The sequence below is a fragment of the Mytilus trossulus genome, chromosome 5, assembly GCF_036588685.1.
Source record: "Mytilus trossulus isolate FHL-02 chromosome 5, PNRI_Mtr1.1.1.hap1, whole genome shotgun sequence".
Taxonomy (NCBI): Eukaryota; Metazoa; Mollusca; class Bivalvia; order Mytilida; family Mytilidae; genus Mytilus; species Mytilus trossulus.
Genome location: NC_086377.1, coordinates 83,424,356 through 83,444,836, shown reverse-complemented (window position 1 = coordinate 83,444,836; position 20,481 = coordinate 83,424,356). Strand labels below are relative to the sequence as shown.

The window sequence follows — 20,481 nt, the reverse complement described above, 5'->3', positions numbered from 1 at the left end:
AAAAAATTCCGCGACTTATTCCTGTCGTATTTAGCATTTTTGGGGGATGAATTTTCAGCCTCGTTACTCCTTTCATCTACCGTTTTTCGTTTTGAAACTGACGAAGTTCCTGGGGTTCCCGTACTAAAATATCAAAAAATATTTTGTTGCATGGTTTCGTGCTCAAGAGCTGTGCAACAAGACAGGTCAATACCAATCAATACCTCATACCCCCTAATACCGTTAATTGAAAATCTTGGCACGATAAGCAATGTACAATACCCCAAGCCATGGTATGAGAAATCGATATTTAAAGTACGAGAATTGCAATCAACACATGATACCAGGCCACCAGACATGCCAGAGTTATTTGTTTTATTTTTAAAATATGTACAACAGGACCTGTACAAACCAGTTCAAATTCTTGAAATCCCAGATGATTTAATTGAATCGATTGGCTAACACAGAATAGTGATTAAGGGATTTTTCACTTTCTATTTTGGAAACGTCAAGAATTTTTTGTTACTAGTCCGTTGGGCATATCGGATTACACATTTTAATTGCCCGAGGCGTAAATGATCTAGTCCAGGGCGTCGGGCTAGTGAATTGTTGTATGTGAAAATTAACATAAAGATTTGGATCAAACGTAAAAAAAACATATAAGAATGTTGATCCCAATTTCTACTAAGCTGTTTAAATTGATGGAATGAATAATATAAAAGAGTGACTTTTAATTTGTGTTATCTTCAAAGCGTATGAGGCCATTCGTTGATAATAAACAGTGAAAGAGTGCATACGTGTTTATCATAATATCAATTGTATCTTAGTCAATGTATTGAATTAAAAGTGCATAGCTGTCATGGTCCTACAAACAAGCATAACATTCATCTTGTCAGAATTTGAAGAAGGTTTCTATAAAATTGAGAATGGAAATGGGGAATGTGTCAAAGAGACAACAACCCGACCGTAGAAAAAAAATACAGCAGAAGGTCACCAACAGGTCTTCAATGTAGCGAGAAATTCTATGAATGTTTACCCAGTTTCTTTCTGATATGGACATATGATTTGATGTGAACGATTGAATCATGACTCTTCTGCGTTATAACATTTTATTTACATGTTAAGTTCTAGAAGATTTGTTTTTCTTTAATAATCAGAACAATTGAATGAGTGTTTGATTATGTCAGGAACACATAGTTTTGAGATGATGATATAATCGGCAGACTAATGAAAAGAGCATTACATAAGAAACAACTAATGGCTCTTACGCCATGCAAGAGGTCAAATATTTGCAAATACTTTAACATAAAACAAAAACATTCTATAAAGTACTTACCGCCTGTCTCGTTTAGATCATCTGTAACTCAAACATACGTGTATGTATATTCTTAATGCTTTTTTAAATTAAGTTCATTGGCATGTTTTAGGGTTTATTTCAACTGAACTAGTACACATTTTGTTTACGGGCCTGCTAAAACCCGCAGTGGGGTTTTCTTGCGAAGAAGCAGCCCGTTGATGGCTTTCGTCTGTTTTCTGTCCTTTGGTCGGGTTGCTGTCTATTCATTTTTATTCTCAATCTTAATTAATATAACTAGTATTTTTAATAGATACATGGTTTTCGTCAGTCTCTTTCAGTCATAGCTCATCGTTGATGTAGAAGATGGGCAGTAGTAGGACACTTCATTAATATCAAAACAAAAACACTTGTATAAATAGAACGTAAAACATATTCGACTGCCAGAACTTTTTATTAAGTATACTATATTGTTATACTTAATTCTAAATTCATTAAATGCAAATAACATCGTATAGATAAGTCATTATTTTTTTCTACATTGAAATGTTAGGCGAAAAAGGCCTTTAGTAGATTTAGTGATAAGACGTCATACACAGTTAGAAAAAAAAACATGACTTTTTTCTGAATCCAAATATAAGTAACATAAGCATGTAGAATCATATTTTTTTTAAGGTTTGAAAGGTTACCACGAAACAAATATCTTCATAATCGTAATTACCAAAATGGTTTAGTCCGCTTCTAATTAAGTTTCTATAGGTAACATAATACCATCAAACTATATTTTTTTTAATCTATCAAAGAAGTTAGAATAAGGTCTGAAGTGATTTTTGGAAATAAAATTCCTGACTAATTTATGAACATTACTAGTATGGACACATAACATTCTTTTAAATCTTAAACATAATTACAGACATGAGTACAGCGAAAGAATTCTGACATCATAAGAAGGGACCAAAGAATCATCACCGTAAAAAAAGAAAAATTATCAATGATGAATCAACAATTGTTTCTTTTGTCTAACTAATATGACAAAATAACTAAGCTCTAATACTGCTTAGGAAGAATTGTCAAACAAATTGTGATTTATATAACTATAGATAATACATACTCTCACGTGGTCCTGGAAAAAAAAACATTTGTAATACTATTGCTTCAAGAAATCATAAAAACAAACATATGCTAATAGCAGTTTATTATTACGATACGGCTGCATGCATGAGTATTCCACTGCATATGTTATAGTCTTAGTGAAAGGGGGTCGTTTAGATATGTATTCTTTAATTGTTTAATCCATTTTTCTCTATTCTGTAAACCTTACCCTATTCATCTTTATTCAATATTGTTTAACATCGCATAATTCTGTTTTCTTAATGGGGGGTAAAATACGGATATAATTGCCAATCCATGGTTAAATGAAACAAAATCTGCGGCTGCCATGAGTTATTTTGATTCTAATGGGACAAATTCGATATTTTTTTAACCTTTAAAGCTCTACACACACGACACTGTTTTGGCTGTTCCGCTTTACCCCCATATGATAATACTAGTAATATTTTATAACCAATATTTTTTAATCGCATTTTTCACCGTTATATGTTCTTTTTATGTAATGTTATGCATTCTGAGGCGTACAAGAAGCTTTACAACGCCCGGTGTTTACATTTGAATTTTTGTTTACGGATATATACATATGACGTCACCTTGTTTCGTTGTCATGCACAATTTACGTTTAATGAAATTTTACCATGAAAAATCAATTTAAATGGACTTATTTGTTTATTTTGCTTTAGAATAGAGATCGATATCTACTTCGCTGGAGCTTTCCCCTTTGACCCTTTTGATATGTTACATTAGTTTTAATGTTTGAAAAAAAATAGGTTTACTTAAATGGAAACAAAAATAAACGGAAGGGTTAAAGTGTGTAGAATTCATAATGTTTATGTACAAAAGGATACGCTTGTCTGTGTAAGTAGCAAGCATGGAAATAAATGACGTCAAAGATTTTGAGAAATTCGAATTTAGCTGAAAAAAATGGTACTGTTAATATTGCAAAATGCATTTGCAATAACATAACGATATTTATTATTTTGCATCAAACAATCAATGTTGTTCTTATGATATGCCTCAATTTGTATCTACAACAGCACCTACTTCTTTCTTCTAGCTGCAATTCCTACACCAATACCAAGTGTAAGCACGCCTTTATTCATACTGACTGTTGTGTCCTTTCTAAAAATCCAAAAATAAAATCAAACTTTAAAGAAAAAGCGCATTCCAAATCACTGTACCTTTCTGTTATCGTTTGTTTGCGGTCTCATTGATGTATACACTAAACCTCCTTTTACGGACAGTAAAAAAAAGGAAACGTGAAAATTTTAATGAACATTTAGTTATTATTGATTTTGGTGGTAAAGCTCGATTATTCATATATTTAACATAGTTTAGATATACATATAACTATAAGGCTATCTGTTTAAGACGAAAGCAGTTTTCAGATGCTCAACTATATTACATTCATTAGGAAGAAACGATTTATGTTTAAATCTTTGGTATTACTATAAATGTTCACGTCTTCGTACCATTAACATCAACATTATTTATTTTGTATACATACTTCCTTTCTTCATTTGAACTCTACATGTATATACCTACCAAGAAAATTATTTTCATTTTCCTGTTAAAATGGTGGAATTTAGCTTATTTTTTTCATATTTCACAGTGGAATAATACTGTAACTTTATTCATCCCTTATTCTATTGATTTTGTATTTACATTGTATTCGTCAGTGTATGTCCACCAGTGTTAATATGTCTTTTAGTTGATGTAAGCAATTTCCACTGTTTTTTTTATATTGTGCCTTTCTATGTTGTGATGTTGTGATGTTACACTATTGTTTCAGATAAGGGTAGATGTGTTGTACCATTAAAACGTTTCCACCCGTTGGAATTGTTTGCACTTGGCATTAGTCAGGAATAGGATGTTCAGTAGTTGTCGTTTGTTGGTGTGGTTCATAAGTGAGTCTCGTTTATTTTTTTATATAGATTAGACCGTTGGTTTTTCCGTTTGAATGGATTTACACTTGAAATTGTTGGGACCCTTTACAGCTTGCTGTTAGGTGCGAGTCAATGCCCCTTGGTGAAGGTCGCAATTTGACATATAACGCCTTACTTTTATAAATTGTGACTTGGACAGAGAATTGTTACATTGGCACTCATGTCACAACTTCTTGTATCTGGAAAACAAAAAAAGAGTTGCCCAAATCAAAAGAGTTTCAATATATTAATAATGAAATAGCCAGATCCCTCAATGTAAAGATGTATGGTATATGTATTTATGATTGTTAAAACCTTTAAATATTTTAAATTTAATTACTAACGTAAGCCAATTGCAGCAATTCCTACCCTTTTAAAACTTTCACGTTTTTTTTCTTTTTTTTTTATGACGGTTTTTCCCACGCACATGCGCTGATGTTAGTCAAAGTTCTAACGAGAGGCCTCGTGGTTAAACTCGCTGCATGTGGTGAAGCTAAAGGGGAAAAAGAGAAATCCAATAGCAGTATATTTATGAAGATTTTGAGAAGATATAGTTACCTGTGTAGGCATTTTATGGTACAACTTAGCCATTCGAATCAATAAAACAAATTCAAGTTTTATATGACTTTAAAATCAATATAGGGGAAATTATAGTTTACCACTTATTTTATGATATGAATGACACTGATTTACAATAAAACGACAAATGTATATATAAACTGTCAAAACTGCAGTGCAGAAAATACAATTTATTATTTTATAAAAGTGTGGAAAAAATCTTATAATTACACTAGTTTGAATATACCAAATAATGATAACATTATAATTTGATTGTTTAAATATCTCAGATCGATTTTACAAAGGATGATCATTCCAGAGATATCTCTTTGTCAATTTGGAGTTTGTGATATATTTGATACATTTCGTATTCAAATGTAAATTATTGTACTTCCACTTTAGTCGTGACTTCCTCAAACAAAATTAACCGTTATATGCAGTTAAACTTCAAGTAAATCATTAACGTATTTTGTTTCACGACGTGTTTTGGTGTCACTGTAAGCATCAAAATATGATGGAAACCAGTGGTCACAGATTTTCATAAAACTTTTTTAAATGAATGCTTAGTGATGTAAAAACATCTTTGTCATAATAAAAAAATATTGTAATGTTCAATGCCATGGTAACCATACAATTCATTTTCAGAAATTTACAGTAGAAACCTTTAAAATCCAACTAAGTATTTCTTCAAAACGCACCGATGAAATCCTTTGAAATTAACAGAATATAAAGTTATCTCCTAATAGTTTTTATATACCAAAAATCAGATATGTGTTATTTCAAATAAGAAAAAATAATTCACTTTGATCATATAGAAATTTGCTATCAGGAGTGCAAAATTCTACTAGAGTTATTTCCCTTAGTACAACTCTTTTGTTGTTAATGTTAAAAATGAAAGTAGCTCCAGCAGCAGACACACGAAATGGTTTGCAATTTTAACACAAACTGCACTACAGATGAGTGTTCTGATGATGTTACTGATATCAACACATGTGACTGCAATGACAAAAATATAATTTTAACTGAATCTGGTCTTTTGCCAATGAATTTTACTGATTTTTATATATGCTCAACCCATTTCAACGAATTATTGAAAAGAAACTCTGATTTGAGAAGGAGAAAAGTATGTCAGCTTCCTACTTTGATTAGTGCACATCCTCCAGTAGCATCACACTCTGTTGTTGGTGTTAAAAAGCCAAAGCCTAGCCGCAATATCAACATCACTGATGTAGAAAAGATTCAGAAGTGTTATGGCCTCACACTTCCTAATGGAACACGTAAGTTAAAAACTAAATTAATTGATATATTTATTATGAATGTTTATTTTTTTTTCTTTCCAATTGCCTGGTATAGTTTACATTTGTTCAATACTTTTTTTAAAATAACACTCTAGAAATACAAAAGAGCTACCATTTGAAATTTTAATGGGGGGGGGGGGGGTCCTGTACTTTTTTTAGTTATAATCTGAGATTATCTCTTTCTTGCCGTTTTATTTTTCACTCTGACTAGATATTGGGTATTGTTTTATTCTTTCATTGATTTTATCAAGGATTTGTATAGTTAACTATACAAATCCTTGATTTTATTCTGACTTTTTTTTACATTATTTGTCATCTGCCATTTTGTGGACAAAGTTGCTCATCTTTTTTCCCCTCAAAACTTCTGATGCTCTTGTCCTGCCTTTTTTTAAAAAAAAATGATCCTTTATCCCTTTAAAAATCAAATGGAAGCCTCCTAATAAGGGGAGGAATCCTACACTTGAGGTAATGATTTCTGTTTATATAAAACTATATATCAGTGCAATTAACATGTCAATAGGTCATAGACATGAACATGTTGATCTTTTCTGTTACATGTAAGATGTCTGTAAAAACTATGTGTTGATCTCTTCAATCTCAATATAAACATAACCATTGCTGTAAAGTTTCTCTTAATTAACCATATTCATGTACATGCATTATGTAAGTTTTCAGGAATGATTGAACCCACATATGAGAAAAAAATCCAATATGTTTAAACAACCCATATGCCCTTTCAAAAAATATCTTAAGATGCACATTTCAAAATGATCAATACAGCCTATGTCAAGTCAATGCTTCTTTTTTTCAGCTGCATGCACTAGCTGCCTTATTAAAATTTCCAAGCAGTCCACAGAGATAGAAGCTGAAAGTCTTGATCAAGGAAAGTGTGAAGATGACCAGGTAAGGCAAACAAAATATTGTTTTAACAATCAGAGTACATGTGTCTGTGAATTTATCTAAAATTTCATGTACAACAAGCTCTTTAAACATACATATGAATAAAAAAAATCCAATGCATACCAACCCTAACTGCTTAACTAATTATACACTTTATACAAATTCCATATAGGGTCAATAAACTCTTTACCTAATTTACTGGAACAAAAAATGATAAAAAAAAAAGTCCGACTTTTTACTTTGTAAACATGGTAAACCTGTCTGACACCAGTATCACTAGATGAATAATTTTGTGTACCACAGACACATTGCACCATAACGTGTTAAGATACATGTATAGGTGGTTAGCATATATATTTATGCCTAATTGACTGTATGTTTGTTCAATATACATTATACATAGAGATGTCGAATGATGGGCAATGAGACAGCTACCCACCAAAGAACACAGATATGAACAAATGCAGGTTACTGTATGGGTTTGCAATGAAAACAATTTTTTTGGAATGGAAAGGCTATAAAGGGCAAGGGCCCCTGGTTAATAAAATCTAAATTTAAAGCAGTCCAAGAAAGAAAATAAATGTTGACAGGATGTACCAAAAAGTATTGAATAACCAATACATTTCTTATCAATAGACTTTATATTTGTATTAAACAGATTCAGCAATGCTCAAACTTAGATACAGATGATGAAACATATCTCATGGAGACTGACCAGTTGGATGTGTTAACAGAAAAAGAAAATATTTGCGATAATCTTGTAAGCACAGCTTGTGTCATTTTTGATATAATTGGTTTTTTTTAGTTTTTATTTGGGGGTGATTAGGGGGGGGTGTTGTGACCCTAAAATATTAGACAATTATAACAAGGTAAAGGATATTTTAGTCATCATTTGCATTATTTCAACACAAGTACAACATATTTATAATTTTTTGGGCACAATTCATACAAAAACAAGAAGATGTGGTATAATACTAATAGCCAACAAGTCAAATCTCCACCAGAGACCAAAGGCATTGAAGTAAATAGCTAATGGTCATTCTTATGTCTTCAACAATATAAAAAAACCCATAAATCACAGAGTCAGCTACAAAAGGCCCCCAAAAGACAATTGTAAAACAATGCAACGAGGAAAACTAGCATCCCCTCCTTTATAAATCTGTCCCTTTTTGCAATGATTTTGAATTACAAAATTTAAATTAAAATTACCTTCTCAATTGATAAAAGTGCAAAATAAAAGCACATATAAATTGTTCATTTTGCTAAGAAATACATTTAATTTTAACTAAAGTATAAATTTGCATTTGTTTTTCTGACGTTACTTTTTTTGTTGATGTTCGATGTTTGATGTTTAAATGTAAAGATTTTATAAACTGGTTTATGTATTATATACTAGTACATGTGTCTGTGTCTTACGTACCAAAACAAAATATATATATTTGTCGGTGGTAAAAACTGTTTTACTTAAAACAAGGTTAGAATATAGTTTAGTGCAAAAATTAGATACTGTATACAGACCATAATATTTAGAAAAAAAATTATTTTGTTTCTATAGTAATTAATTATGTTTGAAAACTAAAAATGTGTTAATGCATTTAGCACATTCAGGATTTCAAAAAATGTAAACAAAATACATCATTATTTTTCAGATTGAAATTTCAGCATCCGAATATACAGTTACATCAGAAGAGTCAGGAAGTCAAAATTATTTATCCCAGTCACAAGTAAGTAAAGTCTCCCAAAAAAGTATTCTATCACATTACATTGATAAAAGTTTATATCATTAACACTTTAACATGATCAATGTGACAACTCAAAAACAGAAATTAAAGCCGCATTCAAAAGAAATGAATCCTATATTTTAGGCACAATTACCAGAATTTAAAAGGAAACAGAATTTAAAGAAGAACAATCAAAACATATAAGCATTACATTTAGGAGATATCTGTATTATATTTTAAGCTCAGACGGCATCAATTGGGGATTTGATGGTTGCAAATTAAGTTTACTGGCGACACGTTAGCGGAGACAGTAAACGGGTATTTGCAACCATCAAATCCCAAATTGATGCCATAGAGCTTAAAATGCAATATTGTTATCTCCATTCTAATGAAACTGTCAGAAATCAACGTTAAAACATGTATTCAAAATTTGTCATATGCCATCTGCGCTTGTGCGAACGTCCCATAGCATCAATTGTCAATTGATGCCATGTAAAAAAATGACGTTATCCAATCAAAATGAACGTTACAAATGTTGTTGCATTAGAATGTTCAGTTGATTTTATTTATGCAAGATTGATTATGAACTTAAACATAATTCTTTCCCGCTGCCTGCATAATAAAATTGAGAATGGAAATGGGGAATGTGTCAAAGAGACAACAACCCGACCAAAATAAAAAAACACAACAGCAGAAGGTCACCAACAGGTCTTCAATGTAGCGAGAAATTCCCGCACCTGGAGGCGTCCTTCAGCTGGCCCCTAAACAAATATATACTAGTTCAGTGATAATGAACGCCATACTAATTTCCAAATTGTACACAAGAAACTAAAATTTAAATAATACAAGACTAACAAAGGCCAGAGGCTCCTGACTTGGGACAGGCGCAAAAATGCGGCGGGGTTAAACATGTTTGTGAGATCTCAACCCTCCCCCTATACCTCTAACCAGTGTAGAAAAGTAAAAGCATAACAATACGCACATTAAAAGTCAGTTCAAGAGAAGTCCGAGTCTGATGTCAGAAGATGTAACCAAAGAAAATAAACAAAATGACAATAATACATAAATAACAACAGACTACTAGCAGTTAACTGACATGCCAGCTCCAGACTTCAATTAAACTGACTGAAAGATTATGATTTCATCATATGAACATCAGGCACAATCCTTCCCGTAAGGGGTTTAGTATCATACCATCATAACATATATGAGAAGAACATAACCCGTGTCATGCCAACAACTGTTTTTAGAATAAATGTGTTTAGTTCCGACGCAAAGACCTCATCAGTGACTCAATATTAACGCCAAAATATGCAATCTTTAATGACTTGACAACAGTATCGTAATTATATCCCTTCTTAATAAGTCTATTCAAAGGTTTTGTAAGTTTATGAGGTGAATACTGACACCTTTGTGCTTTATAAAGAATATTTCCATAAAAAATTGGATGTGAAATACCTGAACGTATAAAAAGTCTGCATGTTGAGCTATATTTACGAATGATGTCTTTATACCGATGATAAAATTTAGTAAATGTTTTGACTAGTTTGTGATATCGAAAACCCTGGTGTAATAATTTTTCAGTAATACATAAATTTCTCTCGTTAAAATCTAAGACATTGTTACATACACGAGCGAATCGTACAAGTTGAGATATATAAACACCGTAAGATGGTGACAAGGGAACGTCACCATCTAAAAACGGATAATTAACGATAGGAAATGAAAAATCATCCCTTTTATCATAAATTTTAGTATTCAGCTTTCCGTTAGTGATATAGATATCAAGATCGAGGAAAGGGCAGTGGTCGTTGTTAGTATTAGCTTTATTTAAAGTGAGTTCACCAGGATAAATTTCATTAATATACATACTGAAGTCGTCATTATTGAGAGCCAAAATATCATCCAAATATCTAAAAGTATTATTAAATTTGTTTATCAGATGTTGTTTTGATGGGTCTTTGCTTATTTTTGTCATAAATTGTAACTCGTAACAATACAAAAAGAGGTCCGCAATAAGTGGTGCACAGTTAGTCCCCATTGGAATTCCGATAATCTGACGATATACGGAATCCCCAAAGCGAACAAAAATGTTATCTAGTAAAAATTCAAGGGCATATATAGTATCAAAGCATGTCCAATTAACATAGTTTTTTTGTTTATTGCAACTAAAAAATGACCTAAAAGAGTTTGAACATATATATTCACATTCTGATTTTTTGAATGCCCATTTAATTAGATGTGTGAATTTTTTCTTAATGAGAATGTGAGGCAATGTGGTATACAGGGTAGAAAAATCAAAACTTTGAACAGATTCAAAATCACCAATATAAGCATGCAATTTATCAAGTACTTCCAACGAGTTCTTGACACTCCAAAAGTAATTTATTCCACTATTTTCGAAGGCCTTATTTGAACAATTTATTATAAGGTTTTTAATTGTACCAAGTGTGCTGGTAAGAATAATAGACAATTTAGTAGTTGAACAATGGCTTGAAGACGAAATAAATCTATATTTGTAAGGGGTTTTGTGTAGCTTCGGAAGCCAATACATAGTTGGAACTTTCATTGTATTTGGCTCTGCTTGTAAAGCGGTGGCTAAAAGTTTATGTTTGTTACAGATTTCGTTTTCTGAAAATGGAGTCAGTTGGAATGTTGGTGAATTGGTGATTTCCTTTTTCAGAACCTCGATGTAAAATTTACGTCAAACAATAATAATATTATTAGCAGCTTTATCGGCCGGGACAAAAACAAATTCCTTGGCTAGTTCTTTTAGTTTATGTTTGATACGAGAAATAGGTTTATTGTGGTTATTGTTAATAGTAAAATGTTCTTTAAAATGTTGAATACGTATATCAACTATCTTCATTACTGAATTAAAAAAAGAGTCCAAAGATTTTTTGTCAGCTTTTTCCCGTTTTATCCATTTCATACAGTAAGTAAGGAGTGAGTCGTGGATGATATTACGACACTCATTCCAATTAATAATTGACGGGGGACGATATTTAGGTCCTTTACTGAGAAATGATTTTAACTCTCGGTCTTGAACGATGTTAAGATCTCCTGTTATAACATGGGAAATGGGTCCATAAATATATTCGGAATTACTGCAATTACATGAAGTAGGTGTATTTTCACTGATATTAACATCTTTACACAATTGACTATAATTAAACACAAATTTCCGGGTAGATTTCTTGTAAATATAACAAATAAGAGGTAGCTCAGTATTGTCAAAATATCCAGGAATTTGTTCTTTAACAGAATGGTCGTTAAATATACCGGCAATATTTACAAAATCAAAGCCTTTGTTGACATACTTAATTTTAATAAAATGTTTTTTATGATCTTCAGGGCGATCAATTTTGGGAAATAATTTAGAATAACAATATGCCATAATAATTTGAACAATTTCATACTTAGGACTGCTATATGAAATTGTGTTGCAATCCTCCAAAATTTTATTTAACTTATTAACCGGTAAAGAACAGAGTTTTGTTAACAGATAATGTCTGCCGTTGTTTTTTGAAATAGAAATAAGGTCCGAAATATTGGTATGATTGGCCCGAAATTTTCTTTGATTGCGATTTGTTCTACAACCGTGAGAACGGTTTTTACGAACAGTTTTAGAAACAATATCCAAAATGTTAACGGAATTGGTTCTAGATATATTACCAATTCCCATGATATTATCATTTAGACCGAGAGGGTAAACTGTCTGTAATTTTTTAATCCAATTTAATTCAATTATTTTCCGTGATCGTACAAACTTTGAATGCGATTCACCAGGCTGCTTATTTACTACTTCTAAAGGTTGAACTGCTAAATATTTAAAAGGATGGTTGTGCTTCTTAAGGTGTTGGTAAATGATACTTTTGAATTTATTAGGTCTTTTAAAACGATACAGATGTTCTTGAGTGCGTTTTGATAAATATCTCCCAGTTTCTCCTACGTACTGAATACCACATCCCGGTTTGTTTCATGTGAGTAAATAAATAATACTGTTTGTTTTTCAAGTAATATCAGTTTCAAAATTTAAAGAAAATGTGCGACCATTAAACGTGGACCTTACCGTATTGTTGGTGGAAAGACGGGGACATGTAAGTCATTTTTTGGCATGACACTTATCGATAGAAGGGTAACCACGATTTTTATTGTTAAAAATGTTAGCGATGGTAGTATTTTTAGATAACCGATTTTGAAAATTGAGACGTGTAGATACCCTTTGAACAAGTTTAGTATTTAGTATTTTTCCGTTTCTTAATTTCATAATTGTTTTGTTAGTGAATTACATAATAAAGGAGCAAAGATTGGCGTCCAGAATATGAACCAGCATACAATAATTAAGTTAAGTAAAAGTGATAAATTTGTTCGGCTGAAAATGTCGAACGATAATGTCTAGTGGCAAGTATTTGATGCATATTTAGAGTGAAAATAAAAACTTTTGTACGGTTATAATAATCTTTTACTAAGAAAATTATTTTGTACATGTACTTATAGACTGCTGTGATACTTTACTATATAATAATATTAAACATGTATGAGGATAATGCAGGACTAGCTTCCTGCAGAGGTGTTTTAATTTTTTTTCAACATTTCTGATTTTTTGAAAGCTCTTGAAATCATAATATAAAAAAGAAGATGTGGTATGATTGCCAATGAGACAACTGTCCAGAAGAGACCAAAATGACACAGATATTAACAACTTCAAACATCACTGAACAAGTGACATTACGTCCTGTGGCAAATATTTCATGCATTTTTAGGACAACAGCAAATTTAAAAACAATAAATACATGTATTAAGGTCTTTATTGAGAGACGAAGGACTTCTTCCTGGTACTTTAGAATTATAACGTTTTTATTACAAGTTTTTGGGATTGCACCTCAATTTGTACAGTTATTAGGAATTTAAATTTGTTTTATGAATTAATTTCAATCGTACATTATCAGTTTACAAAATGTATTTGTCTGTTTAAACCATTCTGATTTTATTTTTGATTTAAAAGGGAAGTAACTTCTTACTAAACCTATATGGTTGCTAACCCTATGTGGTAACTAACCATGTATTTTTAAGGACAATCTATATCAAATGAATATAGTCACCATGTGTAATTCATTAACCAATCATATCCCCATAAATCTATAGGAGGCAAGATAAAATATATTATTGCCACTACAATTATCTGAAATAGATTTGTATATTTCTCATTGAGTTTCCATTGACAAAAGCTTATGTATGAACAAAAGGAAATGTTGTAAAGTTGTGAATAAGACAACTATTTACCAAGTTGTGTCCCTTTAAAATGTTACATGCAAGCAGGGGAATCATCTATGACCCTTGGGCCCATTCCTCCTTTATTTAATTGTAATCAGTTTTATACTTCTTTGCAGCAATCAGTCAGAAGTTATGAACGTTGCAGCTGCTTGACATCTTTGAATGATTTCCTGTCATCAGTCCGATTGCAGGAATTCTCAGAAAAAGAAAGAAAAACATGGCGGTCCTACACATTTAAAACAAGAAACACCTACAAAGAAAGATTTGATGAGATTATGAAATTAATAATAGAAATTTTATTTCCAAATGATGTTGATGAAGTAATTGATGACATAAAATGTCCCAAGCAGTTAAATGAAGAAAACAGAACTATTCATACAGAGTACAAAGATATTGTCACTTCATACAGAAAAACAGAATCCTGGCAACAAGGTAGACAAGTTCTTTCAGTTCTTGCCTCAAGAATGTCCTTCAAGGACTTACTGTCTCTACTACCAGAAGTAACATCTCATCGCTACTATGCTGCTCTCAGTCATTCAAAGAAAATTGTGCCAGCACTTCCAATTCCTGAAAAAAAATTGCATCGACAAAAATTAGATCCTGAAAGATTAGACGCATTCTTAGATTTCATTACATCCAGTCATGTTGTCCGTGATCTACCTTTTGGGGGAAAAAAACTGAAGTTTTCAGATGGAACAGTCCACAATTTACCTAACGTTGTACGTTGCATGGGTTCAGCAGACATAATACAGCAGTACAAAGCATACTGTCAGGAAAATGAAATTTCACTTTTAGGTAAGGCCAAATAAAGATATATATGTATAGAAAAATACACAAATTAAAGGATATCATATGGGGTGTCTAACCATGACACAAAATCTAAAAAAAAAAAACACACACAAAAACAAAAAGCATACGAACAGTGCATTCTAATATTTGTTCTTCATCTCAAAGTCACAATGACACCTTCAACAAGGTGCAGGTTTAAGATGGATAATAGCACTTTCTTGGCTGGAAATCTATGCAAAAATAATTTTGATAGACTTTGTCAAATGCAACACCACCTGAATTAGCACCGGTTGAAAAAACACATACTTGAAAGAAATACATATTTAAAACCAATTAGTTTCTTTGCATAGGTGTAAATTTAAAATTAACATGATTTTAAATTTATGTGTAGAAGATATTTAAAAAGTATCAGATGAAAGACTTTAAGTTGAAGGACTGGTTATCCTTGTATAATACATATTGAGTAATAATATTGAATATTGAAAAAAGGTATGAATGAATTATAAAATGGATCAAATCTAATTGTGCTACTTGGACATTTAAACAATAATCAATCAATCTAAACTAAATGTTACTTTTATTCAATAGGTGACAGTACCATGTTTAAAATACTTGCCCAGTGTGGTGCTAAAGTCAGAAAAAGCCTTGAAGGACTGGACTATTTTGTAGCAGAAGGAGGACGTGCCTTCATTACCTTTCAAGATGTCTTAGACAAATTGCTGACCTACGACGCTATATCACCAGATGACCACAAAAGTTTCCAGGCACTGTTCTTACAATCAAAGCAGTATTTAAGGACTGACTATAAGGTTTGTTAGACTAAATTTAGACACTTTTAAAGGATAAATATGTCCATTTTATGTGATAAATTAGAAATTGCCATTAGTTTTTAGGTTTTTGAATTTCTTCAGTTTCGAAATCGTTGGGGTGCCAAAAAATTATAAATTTTTTAATGAAGATTTGCATCCATCCATTACATAAACTTCATTTAGATTAAATAATTCCTTGATTTTTGTCTTGCCTAGAAATAATAAAATAGCAACTCGTATGCATGCTATTTCCAGCATTGATGGCATAGTTTGTGATGAGATCCAGTTTAAATGTATTTGCAAACCACAAGTATTAGGCCAATGAAATTGGAACAAGTGTAGTTCATATCACATATGTTATTTTATATACCTTCACATTAATTGATAATATTTTCAGATTCATATTTCAAAGGGAAGAGAAGTAGCAGATCACTGTATGTTGTATGGATATTTTATAAAGCAGTTTAAAAGTTGTGATTTATTTGGTTTACATTCTTTTAACAGGACAGCCAAGTAACAGCCAGTATTATCCAAGATGTAATGGATAAAATTAGAGAAATTAACACCAATGACATAAAGTTTCATGTATGGTCTGACAATGCTGGTTGTTACAAGTCAACAGAGATGCTTTCATTCTTATTCCATTCAGGTCTTACCCTGTCATATGACTTCTGTGAATCCTAGAATGGGAAGGGACCATCAAATCTTCTATAAGAAGATATGTAAACCAGGGTCATGATGTACTTACAGCACAATCAATGAAAAAGGTACAGATAATTTTAAAAACCCAATCAGTTTCATGTCTTCAACATCCCTAGGTTACAGCTGTAAATGTACTTTGAAATTCAGAAATTATTGCGAGGTTTTTATTAATGTTCATTAATTGGAATTGTTAGACTGCTTGATTATAGAAATAATAAGAACTCTCATTCTGATATTTTAAACATAAATCTGTATGCACCTTTTGCAAATATGGCAGTAATTTATCTCACAATTTCATTAATTCTTCAAAAATTGCAATAACAAATGCACACAATAATTTATTAGTCTAACAATGTCAGTGCCAAGCAAAACAATTAACAAGGTTTATTATAAATGATCCAGAATAGCATGAGCGCAGCTTTAAAAAAATTAAAATCATGTGGAAACCAGTGAGCAACAGCAATAACTAATTTGGATATAATAACTGAAGGAATTAGACCCAGTTATAGGACAGCTAAAGTTACTTTTTTACTCTATATAAATATAAAAACAAGAATTAGTATAATTTTGCCTGATACTAATCTCCACTGGAGACCATATGACATAGAATTTATCAATTATAGGTCACTGCAAGGCCTTAAACAATGAAAAAAAACCCAGATACTTCATTGTAAGCTCTTTTTTGTTATGATTTTATATATATTATGATTTGGGTTTTTATAATTTAAATAAAGGTTTACAACCAAAGAAGCCAACAGTTCTAATCTATTCTAGTTATTTTTCTTCTTATAAGCATTTACAATAATTTCACTTTATTTACAGGCAATAGACAAGTCAGCAAAAATTGTAAAGTACATAGTTCGTGTCATAGAAGGAACTGAGTGTAGGAAAACCAAGTACACCGCTATACCTGCAATATCAACCTATAGTAACTTCACATTTAGCGCACATGGCATTACTGCATGGAAGGCATACCAAGTTGGCACAGGTAAAAAGATAAATATTATTTTTATAATTCCCCGCAACATGAATATGAAAATAGAAGATGTGGTATGATAGCCAATGAGACAACTATCCATAAAGAGACCAAATGACACATAAATTAACGGTTATAGGTCACTATATGGCCTTCAATGATGAGCAATGCCCATCAGAGTCTTTGCAATACTCTTAGAATGCTTGTTAATTTACTATTTTCTTATCCTTTCTTTTTATAATTTCCATGATTAAGATCTCCCAACACTGATTTTCTATTGATATCTGTACGCAGTCAATAGACCATAACTTTATATATGTGATTCAAGTATTATTTTTTGCGATTATGTTGAAAAATTTGTCACAAATTTTTTAGTTTGCTCCAAGATAGAATATAGTATCCAAATATTATTTATGACTTCCTGCAAACCGTTTCCTTCATGTGGGTTAGCAGGTTTAAGATTCATATAAGTTTGTTTGGCACTATTTAATTTACTCCCTAACATGGGACAGTGGAGTAACAGTACAACATCTAAACAAACTATAAAAACACAGTTCTTACTTGTCAGATTGATCACAACAAAGCAAAAAACAACTAACAATATATAGACACATACTAGATGTGGCAGCCAAGGATTATGTATATCCAGCACTAGACTCAAAGTTCAGTTATATTCATTTCACACATACTTTTCATGTCAATAGCTACAATATATAGCCAGTTCATTTTCACTGAGTGTAAAACAGCAACAATCAATCAATTGATCAATTATTGTTTAAACAGTATTCTCAAATTATAAGTTATATAATTTTATTTTCTACATTTTAGGCAAGCTTATACCTTCATCTGATATTCCAAGTGTTGAAAAGTGTATTTTAAATACCTCATGTCCAGAGATAGAGGGAGAAATTGATGTGGTTTTCCACCAACTGCCACTTAAAGCTGAAAAGGAAGAAAACACCATAACATGTGCAAATGAGGGATTCACACTGTCTTTTTCATCTTTTCATGACCTGTCAAGCCACTTAATGTTCGGCAAGTGTGAGTTTGAATTCAGGTGCCAGTTTAGTAATGGATGTGACATTACTAAGAAGACTTAGATACTCGCTTATAGTTCGATCCGACTATAAGTCGGATGCCCTTTTTAGCTCCGAATTCTGAGGATTTAGTCTTGACCCTCGTATAAGTCGGACGAAATTGGGACATTTTTTTTGCAGCTGACAGTTACTGAACGCCGGTAAAACCAATGCAAATACAGGAATACTATTCATTTCCAGCATGAATGTTTGTTTGATTTGAATTAAGTTGATTTTGATAATTTATATAGCTGTTAATAATAAAGATGTATTTATTCCTGTTGTTTTGTTCACTGTTTGATTACAGACTGGCCATGTGTTGTTTACGTAATGCATCAATGATTTTGTAGGGTATGACTAACAACCTATTGTTTGAGAAAAGCGAACTTAAACCAATATGAACCTTAAATTTTTTTAAGTCAATCAATATTTTTCCCAGCACAAATAACTCAGTGTTAAAGAAGCATGTAGACTTCATAATTCTTTTTATATTGTGATGATTAAAGGATTAAAAAAAATTAAGTGAAGCTAATCAACTTTATATTAAAATACCTCCCAACTCATTAGTGTCATCTGTTCACCTATCACTGATATTTTTCACACCTTTAGTTAATACAACTCTTTGTCTCTTAATTAGGGGTTATCAATGGATTATATTGGCTTGCCTATTAATTTTGTAATCTTTGTGTTTACCTGAGACATTTTAATGAATAATATTTTGATCTTAGGAATGACTATCAAAATTATTTTTTATTATTGTATGATTTATAAGTATTGTATTGATATCATTATATCACAACAATGTCACAATAACTCAACTGAATACATCCTTTCACATAGTTGGTACATTGTAATCTCGTTTACATTTTTGGTTCTTGGCTCTTTCTTTTGGGTTTATGCACAAACCATTTGACCATGAAAATCAATACACAAACCGGAAACAGTCGGCAATTCAACACAAATTGTCAGAAAAAGGTTAACAGAGAACAAATAAAACACAAAGACAGTATTGTAGTCATTTATTTTCGCCAAAAACTTTCAATTTAGGGATTTATGTAGGTTTGGTAATCACCAACGTAGTTTTGACCAGGAAATTCACTCCTGACCACTTTTCTCGAGCTTGGATTTTTCCTCTGGTCTCTAGATCTCGCTTATAAGTCGGTACCCCTCTCTGGGTTCTGAATTTTACTCCCAAACTTCCGACTTATAAGCGAGTATCTACGGTACATTACAAAGATGTCTAAGTCTTTTTCAACCAACTTTCAAGTTTCATCAGCAGGGCTGACAGTTGGAATTAATGACGACTCTGATTTAGAACTTGGCTGGGCATTAAAAAGTGAAAGGAAGAACAAAAGGTTTAATGTGAACCAAAAAGAATATCTCACTGAAAAGTTCAACAAAGGTCTAAAAACTGGCAGAAAGGAAGATCCTTTTTTGGTATCAGAGGAAATGCTGACTGAGAGAAAAGAAGATGGAAATAGAAGATTTTCATATGATGAAATCCTTTCGGTACAACAAATCACAAGTTTCTTTTCTAGAATGAGCAGGAAGAACAAATCATTTGATGATTCCGTTGATGCATCAAGGGAAGAAACTATAACAACTATCAGGAGAGAACTAACTGCAGATGAACTTAATTAAATTTCTTTTACCAACTTTATGTAAAAAACTACAAATATTTTATGCACTTATAACATGGTATGATTGTCAATGATACAAATCCTATAAATGACACGAAAGGTCACTGTAGAGTCTTTAACAATAAGCAAAGCCCATACTGCATTATCAGCTTCAAAAGGCTTCAAAATGACAAATTTAAATAGCTTAAAGTGAAATTGCTAAAAACAATTTGTTTTTCCAATAAAAATACCAAATGAAACATCAAACTCACGATCCAATGAACATAGACAATGATGGTAAGAGTTTCCGTTATAAGATTTTGGTAAAAGATTTTGGTCAAGGTAGTGTTTGATGAAATTGAACTCCAATCAACTTGAAACTTAGTACACATGTTCCCTAATATATTATCTTTCTAATTTAATATGTCTAAATGCCAAATTAGATTTC

The 20,481-nt window shown here is 31.6% G+C and overlaps 2 protein-coding genes across 2 annotated transcripts in view; one reads left to right on the top strand and one right to left on the bottom strand.

The window, feature by feature from the left end:
* Positions 1–20,481, bottom strand: part of LOC134719215 (uncharacterized) — a 347,702-nt gene that overhangs the window by 217,397 nt on the left and 109,824 nt on the right. The window lies entirely within an intron of this gene.
* On the top strand, positions 5,735–18,438 carry LOC134719265 (uncharacterized). Its single transcript, XM_063582268.1, has 10 exons — positions 5,735–6,143; positions 6,976–7,067; positions 7,723–7,824; positions 8,714–8,788; positions 14,179–14,857; positions 15,440–15,660; positions 16,058–16,130; positions 16,345–16,427; positions 17,185–17,350; positions 18,167–18,438. Exons 1-10 carry the CDS (start codon positions 5,789–5,791, stop codon positions 18,436–18,438), a joined length of 2,118 nt encoding a protein of 705 aa, XP_063438338.1. The 5' UTR covers positions 5,735–5,788.